Below are 13,598 nucleotides of genomic sequence, written 5' to 3'. Positions count from 1 at the left end.
CTGCTCTGGTTTACCAGAGAGCAGCGACCCTTCTGTGTTTTTTTTTTGTTTTTTTTTTGGGTTTGTTTGTTTTTAATAAATATTATTTGTTTATATATATTTTTATATTTTAAATAAAATTATAAAATTATATAATTATACATTTCCACTCATTTTCTGGAATATGTACCAAACACACAAAGACAGTTTTTCAATATGCAACCAAACACGGGAAATGAAATCATTTTTCGGAAAATGACTCATTTTCCAGAAGTCATTTTCTTCCTTTCCGAACACACCCTAAATAGTTTCTCTTTTATTTACAAATAAAATTATATCAATAAAAAATTTAAAAAACTAGAAAAAGGGTCGAAGACACCCAATTAAACCCTTCAACTTCTAAAACATGCAATTAAGTTCTTCAACTTCATAAAATCAATCAAATAAATCCACTTTAACCATTAACGAATAGGTTACCCATAACTTTTTTCAACATCATAAAATCAATCAAATAAGTCCACTTTAACCATTAACTAATAGGTTACCCGTAACTTTTTTCAACTTCAAATAAGTCCACTTTAACCACTAAAATAAGTTACCGTAACTTTTTTCAACTTTATAAAATCAATTAAATAAATCCACTTTAACAATTTTTAACCACTAAATTAAGTTACCTGTAACTTTTTTCAACTTTATAAAATCAATTAAATAAATCCACTTTAACAATTAACCAATAGGTTACTCGTAGCTTTTTTTTAATACCCGTAACTATTCCGCCATTCCACCACTACTTCAACCCAAGAGACATAAGCCTCGACACACACCCTTACGCGAGGCGAGGATAGGCTTAAAGCACGCCTCAAAACCGCTTTTTCAAACTATGATTCAAGGCTTTAAACAAAACCACATCTTCATACTAACCAAAAACAGAGAAGAAAAATGCTGCCTTTTTAAACTACGATTTGGAGATTTAAACAAAACTTCATCTTTATACTAACCAAAAAAGAAAAGAAAAAAATGCTAAAAACAGTCTACTTTGCAATATGTTGTTCCCTTAACTTCAAATAGATCATATATAAGATATGAATGAAAATTGTTACTAAAAGGTGTTGTTTGTTCACAAGGCAAATCCTATTAACACCAATATGTAACATAAAAATACACTCATCATCTAAGGTTTTAAAAATTCAGTTTCACATCTATTTTACCGCAAAATCATCTAGCTAAGCTGAAGATCATGACATAACAATTCAACAAAGAAACTCAAAAGTTTGAAAAGAACTTATAAAACAATAAAACTGGGAATAAAGATAAAAGCTCATGCATACATAACAACAGAATTTCGCAGAAGACAAGCTTACTATCACAGATTAAGAGCTGCTGACAAAAAATCTTAAAAAATCTTAAGATTTAAACATACCATTGTATGCGGGAGAAAAAAACCCACTTAAAGCAGTGATGCAACTTAGAAATGATAAGCACAGAATGAAAATGCAATAGAAGCCCAGTTAGTAGGGCTTGGCGGCTTGCAATGGACCCAAGGTGGATAGAGCACATATATAAGCATGGTTAAAAACAAGAATAACATCAATGCATAACTTCACTCATAAACAAAAGAAAAATACTAATCTCATTTTAGAACACTTTACTGGAGACCCACACAGTGAAATAGCATATCCTTGTTTGACACATCATAGAGTAAAAGTGAGCACATACATAGACACAGCTAATCAAAATCTCATTCACATGGCATTGTATAAAACAATAAACCTTTCTTTGCCCAGGCCTAGTATGCAGTATAGATATTCTGCAACAAGGGCTTAGTCATAGTTCCATGAACAACTGCAATAATCACTGTCCCTTTAATTATAGGTCCAACACAGTAAAACATAGCTGCAAAAGAAAGATTAACAAAACTAAAGTTGACCTAAACCCAACAGAAAAATAAGAATAGGATCACAAACAATAAGACAAACTTCAGCATAAATTAACAAAACAAAAACTTCAGCATAAATTAACAAAACAATGTTAATTTTCAGATAAAACATTCATTTTGACATGACATAGACACAGCTAATCAACACTGTGATCACAAAAACCACCAAAACACTGCAAACTACAGCAAAAAATGGCCAATTTAAGTTCAATTCCAAACTTTAGCCCTAGCAAATGAATCAAATTCATTTCAACAGGCCTTCAATTGCAACCAACCCATTCATAGCAACAATAATAATAACAATCCAACAAATCAAAACCGGGTCACTTGAAAACATAATGAAACGCAATAGTAAAAGCAGTAATATCTCATAACAATTTATATAATAAAACTCAAATATCCCAAAATCCAGTCACTATTAATAAATCAGGGAAACAGTAAAACAAAACAGAAATAAACCTAAGCCGTGAGAACAACGGCGCCACCGGCCTCCTTGATCTTCTTCTCAGCAATCTTGGAGATGAGCTTGGCCTTGACCACCACGGGCTGCGACGGCGGCAAGACACCCTTACCCAAAACCTTAAAGTACCCGAACTGGGTGACGTCGATCACAGGGGCGGTGTCCTTGTTCTTGGCCGCCTTTTCTTGAACTTCCGGCGGGAGCAGAGACCAGATCTTGTCAATGTTGACGGTGGGGCAGAAGAACTTGTTCCTCAGCTTGTGGAAATAGCGCATACCCACCTTCCCGAAGTACCCCGGGTGGTATTTGTCGAAGAGGATGCGGTGGTGGTGCATGCCTCCGGCGTTTCCGCGGCCTCCTGGGTGCTTCCTGTGCTTGCCGATACGGCCGTGCCCGGCGCTCACGTGACCGCGCTTCTTCCGGTTCTTCTTAAAGCGGGTCGTCATTTCTGGATCTCCGGAGCTTCGAGCAGACGGGGGGAGAAGGGGAAGGGAACGGCGGAGGAAGAAAAGGAATGGCTAGGGTTTTGACAGATTTATAGAAAGGGGAATTGAGGGTTTTGCTATGGCTGCGTCCAATTACATTTATGTCCTCAGTAACCCTTAAAAACTACCACTAGAGTATGCGCAATGTACAAATGTACAAAGTAACACTTTCTTTTCTTATTACTCGCACTAGCATTCACGGCATAAAACTTTAGGTGCGTTTGGTTCACAGAATGTTAGATTACCTTAGGGAATGTTAGATTGCTGGGAATGTTAGATTCTTGTATTTGGTTTAAAATTGAAGTAGATAAATAAGACAACAGAAATAAGATAAATTGATTAAAATGCCAAAAACTTAATATTAGTAATAAAATAAGGGAATGTGAGATTACCTAAGAAATCGGGGTGTATCTCACATTCCTTTCCAATAGTTAAAAACTTCATCGGGAGGTTATGTTACATTCCCTGAGAATCTTACATAAACCAAATAGAGGAATCTTGTATTCCCAAGCAAATATAACCTTAATTATCTCATATAACTTGAACCAAATGCCCCATTAATATTTTTATATATATGCACGCACACACATACTAAACATTAAAACCTTTAAAAAAAATTAAATATATACAGTAGTGATGTAGTATATCTCAATTTAAAAACAAACAAACAAAAAGTAACGATATATATTTACGAATGTTTACATGAAAAAATAATGCAATACATGTTGCGGATGTAAATTAAATTGCGCATCATCTGATAGACGATGCCACATAGCATTCCAAACCACTTCTCGTCTTCATAAATAATGTAAAGTCAAAAGTGTTACAAACAACTTCCTAATTAGTTAATGTATTTTATTCATTAGTTCTTAAAATAATTAGGTAATAGACTTTTTATTACTATTCCTAGTATTATGATTTTCTTTTTCCCAAATAATTATTATTGTGAGATGGCAGCCCAGTGTCTTGAGTCCAATAGCACATTGAATAAGAGCCCATCCAATCCTATTAGTTCAGTGTTAACAGAAGAACGACGAAAGAGAGAGACCACTTAGACATGACAAATTATTTTGTGGGCAGTAGTTTACATAGTTGTGTGAATCACGAATATAAAGTATATTTTAATATACTAAAAGTACATTATTTATCTACTAAATAGACATTATTTGCTAGTATATAAAATAATGTACTTTATATACTTGAATAATGTACTTTACATACATAAGTAATGTACTTTTAGTATATTAAAAATGTACTTTTTATTTATGGTTCATATGATTGTTTGGACCATGGTTATATAATAATGGGATCAGTGAGAGCTATTCAATTGGGAGATTCAATTGATCAGTGAAAGCTCGAAGAATAAGTTGGAGGCTGAGTAGTATAAAAGGAGGCGATAATGAAAAAAAAATCATCAATTTGCCTTAGATCAATTCCCGAGGCGATGGCAGGAGAGATTCTTTTCCACGGCGGATTTCCATGTGGCAGTACTCTCCGTTCGGCGCAAAACTTGCTAACTCTATGCTAGGGGTGTGCAATTTACCGAAATTTTTCGGTTAACCGACCGAACCGGAATTTTTCGGTTACCCATTAATCGAATCGAAAAATTTGGTTTGGTTAATGATTAGCGAAATCTTAAAACTTCGGTTAACGGTTAATTCGGTTCGAAAGGTCGGTTAACCGAATTAACTGAACGGTTAATCGAATTTATATATATATATATATATATATATATATATATATATATATATATATATAGATAAATAATTAAATATAAATACCAAATACTAATTGGATTGAAGATTTGAAGTTATGGATGATTTGTATTTTATTTTAATTATATTTATTATTTTAGGTGTTATTTTTAGAATGTTATATTTTAGGTTTAAAAAGTTCAGTTAATCGGTTAACCGACCGATTAACAGGAAAAAATTTAGGTTCGGTTAATTCGGTAACACAAACTTCAGTTTGGTTAACAGTTAAACGTTTTAAAATTTCAATTAATTCGGTTTAGTTAAAACGGTTCAGTTAATCGAATGCACACCCTTACTCTACGCAACACCAATTTGTAGACACGGCAGCATGAATTAACTCTGGTTCTCTTTCTCTTTAAATATTGCTTCTTTTTTTTCTTCAGTCAAAGTGTATTCATTTAATATGCTTGCCATTTGATTTTTTTTTTTTTGAACAAACAAACCCAACTTCATGAAAACTTAAATATCGTTCAGCATTACACTAGAGAAACAACGAGGAATAAATTCAAAAAACTCAATCAAAGTACTACTAAAATTGTAAAGAGACTTCTTTGTTAGATAGTGAGTCGACATATTAAGCTCGCGATGAACAAAGAGGAACGAGGCTTGCCATTTGATTATCAAAATTCAATTCTTGAGTTGCTGAAGTTTGCCATATGAAAATTGTGTTTGCGCTTAGTAATTAGCTATGTTCGAAATTGTTTAATGTTGAGAAGATGAAAATCTTTGCCGTAATTTGTGATCATCATGTTCAGCTGAGCACTTTTAACTGTAGGAATTTGATGAATTTATTATGAAAGTTTTGTATTCTATTTTGTCAATTCGGTTAAGATTTATTATTTGGTTTTATCATTTAGTTTGGTTGTGTTGATGAGTGACCAACTTTAATATAATTGAACTGATTTGACGGAATTTTTAGAGTAAACATCATGCTGTATTTTTTATTTATGGTCCACACAAATGTGTAGACCTTGGTCCATGGAATAATGATTGTAATTCTATGCTCTGGATAATAAACGAGTAGATAATTTGATTGTCTTATCAGGTTATTTATTTGGTTTTTAACCCGGATATTCCATAAGTTCTTTTAGACTTCATGGGTTTTAATCGTTTGAATAAATGTCTTAAGCATATGAATGATTAAAGTACGTAACTTACTATAGACGTCATACGAACTACGTAGTAGTCATATAGCAGTTAGAACGAGCCATTAATTTGGTTGGCAAGTTAATCTGAAATGCAGAATTAGTAATGGACTAATGGTTATTGATTCATGTTCCTTGAGCTTTGTTTTTCCTGTTAGTTACTAAATTGCATGGTATCTCGTCCTAGTTTCAGCTTTGTTTTACTGCATTCAAGTCAATTATTTCCAAGTCTTTAAATTATATAGTATCAATTCCCTGTGAGTTCGATCATTGCTTTTGCACACTATTACTAAGTGATTCCTGCATTTGGGAGGACTAATTAAAATTGCCCATCAAGTTAAATTGAAATGCAGAATTAGTAATGGACTAATGGTTAATTCATGTTCCTAGAACTTTGTTTTTCCTGTTAGTTACTAAATTGTCCGCTATCTAGTTCTAGTTTTGGCTTTATTTTAATTGCATTCAAGTCAATTATTTCCAAGTCTTTAAATTGTATAATATCAATTCCTTGTGGCCTTGTGGGTTCGATCCTTGCTTTTGCACACTATTACTAAGTGATTCGTGCACTTGCGAAGATTAATTAAAATTATCCATCAATGTTGTGCGTTTCACGTAATGTAGGGTATAATAGTAATTGTCAACTTTATGCATCATACTTATTCTTGGTTTTCCTAAATTATCCGGAATAGATAATTTGAATATAAATGCTTCGATTTTACTGGTTATTATATTTCTGTTGCAAAGTACTCTTTATATGTAAAATTCTTAATAAAGTTGTAAAAATAAATGTGATCATATTAAAATTTAAGAACTAAGGGCACTAGGAGATAACCAACATCACAATAATAAATGTAAAAATTCCAAGTTGTAAAAATAAATTAAATCTAATACTCCGTAACTAATCACATCAGTATATCACAATAATCTTTGAATCAAAATTAAATTATTTTTTATAATTTCGATAAACCTACCAAGGGCACTAGGAGACAGATTAATGTACAACTTCTTCCTTTCATTGTCATTTTAAAGTTTTAATAATTAAATCTAATTTTGAGATATGACCGTATCTTTATAAACATAAAACTTATTTGTTTCTTTGAAGATCGTGAACAAGGTTGGTTTCGTGGTGTAGTTGGTTATCACGTCAGTCTAACACACTGAAGGTCTCCGGTTCGAGTCCGGGCGAAGCCATATTTGGTTTATCACAGTGCATATTTTGCTTGCATTGCAGAACAGAAAAAGAGATTCCCTCTATGGAACTGTATACGTAATCTGTATTCCCATACTATATGACTAATTCTCATTCGCGAGGCTTAACAATACTCAATCATATACATTTTTTATTATATATATATAAAATGCTTAATTTATTTCACCTTTTAAACTAAATTCAAAACACAATTTTATAGTAATGCATTCCTAAAGATTTCGTATAAATATGTATTTCAACAATGTAAAATTAGTTTGTCCCATCGATTATTATGCCCCATGGCCTTACTAACCATTTATGTGTAAGAAAATGCTTCAATGATCTTATAAGTAAAACAAATCAAGCATCTATATAATTAAAAAAATATATATAGCAAGTATACAATTATATTTGAGCCTTTCATTTTTTCGTTTGAATAATATGTGATATATTTTTTATGGGTCCCAACGCGCAATGGGCATAGCTCAAAAGATAGTTGAATTGAAGTTAGGGGTGAATTTGAGTAGATGTGACTGTAGGGATGTTAATCGGGCCAACCCTGTCGGTTTCGGGCTAACCCTGTCGGGTTGTCGGGCTTATCGGATTCGGTTTGTCGGTTAATTATTATTTTATTCTCGGATTCGGGTTAGCCATAACCCTAAACTTCGGGTTGTCGGGCTTATTGGGCGGGCTAGACTATTTGAACTAAAATTTTAAAAAAATGAATACTTACATTCGATAAAACAGGTCAAGTTGTCAACCGGATCCGGATTCAATAGAACGGGTCAACCGGATGAGCATTGGCACTTTAAAATTTAAATCAAGAGATAAATGAATACTTGCATTTGAATATTCGATAGAACATTAGAAGTTAGAACGGGTCAATCGGATTAGCATTGAGCACATTAAAATTTAACAAATGTAATTGCAATGGTTTGGTTTCGGTTCGAATTCAATTCGGTTCAGTGTTCGATTCGGTTTAAGACCCCAAATTTTAACATTTCCTAGGCGACAAGGCGGTCAAGGGGCGCCGCGACTTAACGAGGCATCGTAATAACTATGTATGAAACCTCAAATAACCCAAATCCAAAATCTAATATCTATATATTAAATACCAACATAATATATATAATATAAATAAATAAATAAATATATATATATATATATATATATATATATATATATATATATATACAATGTTAAATAAATAAATAAATAAATATATTCAGTTACCTACAACGTCGGCTATTTGTAAATAGTCGACGTTGTATGTGTACCTTATAATGTCGGTTAATATTTAGCCGACGTTGTATGTGTACCCTTACAACGTCGGCCAGATCAACGTCGGATTTTAGCCGACGTTAAAGGGTCCAGTTAGCCGACGTTAAAAGTCGTCTGTGTAGTAGTGAAAAATTGAGGGTTTTGCGATAATTGCGGGCAATTACATTCATGTCCTCAGTAACCCTTAAAAACTATCAATGTTCAAATGTACAAAGTAACACTTTCTTGTCTCATTACTCACACTAGCATTCACGCCATAACACTTCAATGTTTTTATTGTTGATATAAGGTTTTAAAAATAAATTATAATTAAGGGTGTCAATGTGGGCTAAAATAAAAGATATTATTCATGAACATTCCACAGATATCATAGATATTAATATTTTGTTCAATATTTTCACATGAAAATCTATGATGCACATCTCACAATACATGAAATATGTAGGGAAAAACTATCACCGTCAAATATCGACAAGCGCTTGCAAGATTATGAATTCATATAATCATAGTGCAACTAATATAAGATCCTAGTCATATACACAACTAGGTAAATTCACAGCTTTCGACACCATAATCTCATTACATGACATTGCCCTCTATGAGTTCACTAGTAACTCAATTACACATGACACACTAGCTACCAATAAAAAAAGAAGAGAACAAGTACTGAAGATGAAGACTTTAAAAAAAAAATGTTTTAATTATGATTCTTTTTGAAAAAAAATTGTTTTTTGATTTAAAAAAAATTGGGGATATTTTTTAGTACTTTTTCAATGTTTAAAATAAATTATAATAAAATGTAAAAGGTATAATTGCTCTCAAATAAAATGTTGTCTATTTTAGCATCGTAAAAATTTCAATTAAAATTATGTTCGTTAGTACCAAATATTTTTGTTACTTTGAATTCTCATCACATATGAGAATTAATTACAAATATGAGTTAGTAGATAGGCAGTCGAACTTCTAAACACTTTGCTCTAATAATTTTCAAGTGAACTTGCCTGAAAAGCAAACACATTCAAAGAATTTTCTCTCCGAGTTTCGGCTAGTAATCTCCGGCCGCCGTTGAGGCCTAAGTGATGAAGGGAAGTTCTCCGATTGCACTTTTCCATTCATCATTTTCTTACCTTCACAAACAATGGTGACCTCACAAAAATCTGGTGCGTTCTTCTCAATATATTCTCCTATTCCTTGTCCTTTCCACACGGGCCTAAACCAAAAGAGGAAAGGGAAAATTAATTTTAAAAATTTATATCTTCTTGTTTACAATTATCTTATGTTGATGACACAAAATATAACATTTTTCATCCAATTTACATAATTTCCTCATGTGTATATAATATTATAACTATATTAATCAACTTGGTTGATTTAAGTGATTGTGTACTCTCGTCCCTCAAGAGATGTCGAGGAGTTCGAATCCTCTCTTTTATAAAATTGTGAATTCAAAATTTTAAATTTGTAAACATTAATTTAAGGTAGACCCGGTCCATGGCACAACAACGTAGCAACCCACACTACTTTCATGGGCAAAGCTAATTTGACTTGACTTGCATAGTAACAATGCAAAGCTGTTTCAAAAGAAAAAAAAAATGCAAAGCCCAACCCAGTCCATCAGTACTGATGGGCTATGCTGGCCCAATATTTCCTTTTTTATTTTTCATTTTTAAAATCATTTAGTTTATTAATGACTAATAGTAAACAATTTATTTTATCAATTATTTCTTTATATATCACTAAAATGATTCGTTGTTAAAAATTTTAAAAGATATCCGCCCCCCACCTAAATATTTTTTTTTTTTGAATACTACTAACTCTATTAGAATGCAGTATCTATTCATAACTACTTTCTCAACTTATTGAAGCAAGAGTAAGTATTGCCTCCACCGAGGCTCGAACCCACCACCTCCCGTATAAAGGGAAGGGTTTGATGCCACTGGACCACAAGGTCCTACCTAGATATGATGGCAAAAACTTGTGTGAGACCGTTTCACCATGAGACGGGCCGGGTCGGGTTGGGTCAAGATGCAAATATAACACTTATATGCTCAAATGTAATATTAATCAGGAATAAAAATTTTGTTACTTATAAGGGTAAATGTAATACTTTTAAGGGAAAATACAATACTTTTACATTTTGATTTAAAAGTATTATATTTTTCTTCAAAAATATTATATTTGCCCTTATAAGTAAGAGACACTTGTCAACATTACTTATTATGAAAAATGTATTACTTTTTCTCTTATAAGTAACAAAAATTGTATTCTTGATTAGTATTATATTTGAGAATATAAGTATGACATTTGCATGGTGCTTTGATCCGACCCGACCCGTCTCACGAATAAGGATCCGTGAGACGGTCTCACACAAGTGTGACCCAAATATGATTGCGGTTTAGTTCAGTTTAGCTCCGATTTCGAACGGTTGGTTCACGATTTTAAGTCTCGTTTGAACAGCTGGTTCAAACCTCTTTTTTTCATTCCATTTTTTTTTCCTTTTAAAAACCGAGTTTTTCTTTCTTTTTTTTTTTTTGGTTTGGAATTGGAATCAACAATTTTGATTTTCAATTCTAATAAACCGAAACATGAACCTTTTGAGACCCGGTTCTAAATCGTGACCAAACAGGCAAACAACCTATATGATTTTGGTCCTAATTTGATTTTTATATTGTCGGATTCAATTTGAATCAAATCGTAGTCATTCTCGCATCCGCTCAACACTAATTGCTAATTATGCAAAAAAAAAAAAAAATGTATTGAGTTACCTCTTGTGAGATGAGTGTTTCCGCATCCCAATGATAAGATTGGTGATGTTAACAACAGCAATCAAATCTATTATTGCTTTGGACGGTGCATTGCTCTCCACAAGCATTGTATCAACTGGAATCTGAATTTTTAAAAATTAAATAATTTTTCAAAAAATGAAATAGTTTTTTTTTTGTTTTTTAAAGTACAATATATTTAAATAATATAAAGCACAATACTTTTGGATATATTAGAATTTCCATGATGTATGTATTTGTTGGACTAACCTTGGCATCATTGCATTGGCGAATGTATTTTTCCAAGAGACTCTTCCTCCTGTTGCTCTCTTCATTCACAAACACTTGCATCTGCTCTTTGCTCAAATGGGTTCTTGACAATTTCCCAGCTATAATAATAATTAATAAATTGTTGTTAATGGAAGACCGCTAAATTATCCCATGTATGAGGTGAAACTCAAACTTCAGATATCCCGATTTTAAGACACTTATGGACTATATGTATTAGTAGCCTGATTCTAGAAATTCCTTTTGCTACATATAGTGTTTCTTCATCTAGCAAGGTATCTAACATGTGGGAAAAGAATGTGCAAATCATCATGTTGGACGAAGGCCGATAAAGGGTCACAAGTCCATCAATTAGTGGTTAAGAGATTATTGGGCAGAGGTCCGTGAAGGGTCAAGTCCAGTACATTATCTCTCGAAAATGTAATGACGGCCTATAAAAAAATAAATTTGCGTCTTAACTATAAGTTATAATTTTTTGGCTTTATGGTGAGTACTTGATCTTAACACACGCTAAAACTTAAAGCCTAAAGCCTTGCTAAGTTGGTTTAACATATCCAATCACCCTAAAGTCTTGTTTCAGTGTAGTGTGGGGTTTCAATTTCATTGGAACCTGAAAACTTGACCGTTCAGAAGTGATAAAAACCTCTTTATGCAAAATGTACTGGAAAGGAGTGAGAATTGACGGGGCGGCTCACGATTTAACATACCTGATGTAGATACGTAGGAGAGGGGAGGGAAGATATGCAGAAGGAAAATGCGTGGGGAGGCGAAATGGTCGATTGCCCATTGAACAAGATGTTGATCATTCTTCCCAACTGCAACATAAACATCTTGGTGATGATGAGTTCCTCTACTCTCGGAGCTGTCTTCTCCAATTTCCACTATTTCCCCAGACATCTTTTTCCTTTAATTTGGTTTTCTGGTTGCCTTTACTTCATCCTTTTATCTCTGCCAGGGTGAAAGAGGAAAAGAAATTTAGATCAGAGTGGGTGAGTGATCAGAAAAAAAGAGAGTAGATGCTAGCTGCACTGGCAAGTTCAATAATGGGAAGATTATACCTGGCTTAGAAAGGAACAAAAAGAAGCAGATAGATGGAGCAAAAGTTATTCCTCTTTGTCAACATTTGCTGCCTTCTGGAGATGTCACATTCAAACTGCGCTGCCATCTCTAGTTTTGTGCAAAACAAAAATTTGCATGCTCTTTCTTTTGTTTGGAATAATAATTATTGGGGTTATTCAGACCGGCCTTAACCCAACCAATCACCAATGTTGCAAAAATTAGGCTTAGGATTTCAACAAAATCAGTGTTCTAGGCGGTCGACCGACTAGGCGTGCGTCTAGGTTGCATGTTAGTTATTTTGTGTGTGTGTGTGTTTTTTTTTTTTTTTTTTAATTGAATATCTTGTTCAAACTGATACAATTTGTAGTGAAATAACCCTAAATTGTTCAAATCAGTCGCAAACTCAAAAAAATGTAATAAAAAAATTTCAAAATGATGTTCTCTAATATTAATACTTTGTGAGTTATGACTTTGTCTTGTGTTTTGATTCTTTAAATTTTTATACAATTTACAATTTTAGATGTTTTTAGGTTAATATTTAATATTTTAGTACTAACTATTAAAGTATTAAATAGTTTATAATTACTAAGTCTTAAATTAAAAAAAAAAACTTTAAAAAAATGACGTCCAAGGTGCGCCTAGCGACTTTTGCAACATTGCTAATCACAATGGGTGTTTACTCTTGGGCTTAGAAAGTCTAGTCTAGCATCATATCATTAAAATATGACTGACTGTTACAAAGTATAAGAAATAAAGTTGTTATTATGTTATTCAAAATGTACAATTTTTAATGTTCCATAGAAAAATTTGCCTAGAGAGACTAATCAAACATATGCCATTTGAATAAAGTTGTGTATTCAATATTAATTACACGGAATATAAAAATGGTCAAACTTATAATTCTAGGATTCTAGGATGGCTCGCCCAGAAATCAAACCCACAATTGACCTAGAAGTTAGTGGGTTGCTTTTGGCAATCTTTATCTCATTAGAGGAATCTAGCTTATATCACATTCACACAAACCTATTTGATTTGTGTGACTATTGAAGCTTGGTTTTGGTCAAAGATTGATCAAAGACATCATTATGGAGCATGGCATGTGCAGAAAGAGAGGGGGAGAATAATTAAGCATCTTTGACAGTGATGCTGCAAACTTTCGGTATTACTGGCTGGCATTGCTATACTTTAGGCTTGAATAAACATCTTAGTTGATATATGCCACAAGTGTCTTTTTCATCTCCCAATCCCTTTCAGAAAGCA

The 13,598-nt window shown here is 32.8% G+C and overlaps 2 protein-coding genes and 1 non-coding gene across 3 annotated transcripts; 1 reads left to right on the top strand and 2 right to left on the bottom strand.

Moving 5' to 3' along the window:
- Positions 1 to 2,242: 2,242 nt before the first annotated feature.
- LOC115995719 (60S ribosomal protein L27a-3-like) lies at positions 2,243 to 2,897 on the bottom strand. Its single transcript, XM_031234825.1, has one exon. It carries the CDS (start codon positions 2,819 to 2,821, stop codon positions 2,375 to 2,377), a length of 447 nt encoding a protein of 148 aa, XP_031090685.1. The 5' UTR covers positions 2,822 to 2,897; the 3' UTR covers positions 2,243 to 2,374.
- A 3,979-nt stretch (positions 2,898 to 6,876) lies between these two features.
- Positions 6,877 to 6,950, top strand: TRNAV-AAC. Its single transcript has one exon. It is a non-coding gene; the product is annotated as a tRNA-Val (tRNA).
- A 2,091-nt stretch (positions 6,951 to 9,041) lies between these two features.
- On the bottom strand, positions 9,042 to 12,398 carry LOC115997244 (U-box domain-containing protein 54-like). Its single transcript, XM_031236760.1, has 5 exons — positions 12,338 to 12,398; positions 11,987 to 12,227; positions 11,262 to 11,380; positions 10,995 to 11,116; positions 9,042 to 9,439 (listed from the first exon to the last, which is right to left on the bottom strand). The coding sequence occupies exons 2-5, from the start codon at positions 12,174 to 12,176 to the stop codon at positions 9,217 to 9,219; spliced, it is 654 nt and encodes a 217-aa protein (XP_031092620.1). The 5' UTR covers positions 12,177 to 12,227; positions 12,338 to 12,398; the 3' UTR covers positions 9,042 to 9,216.
- Between the last annotated feature and the right edge of the window lie 1,200 nt (positions 12,399 to 13,598).

This window comes from Ipomoea triloba, chromosome 11 (genome assembly GCF_003576645.1).
Source record: "Ipomoea triloba cultivar NCNSP0323 chromosome 11, ASM357664v1".
In the NCBI taxonomy this organism is placed as follows: Eukaryota; Viridiplantae; Streptophyta; class Magnoliopsida; order Solanales; family Convolvulaceae; genus Ipomoea; species Ipomoea triloba.
Note: the sequence above shows the minus strand (reverse complement) of the source record. Positions and strands in the feature narration are given on the sequence as shown.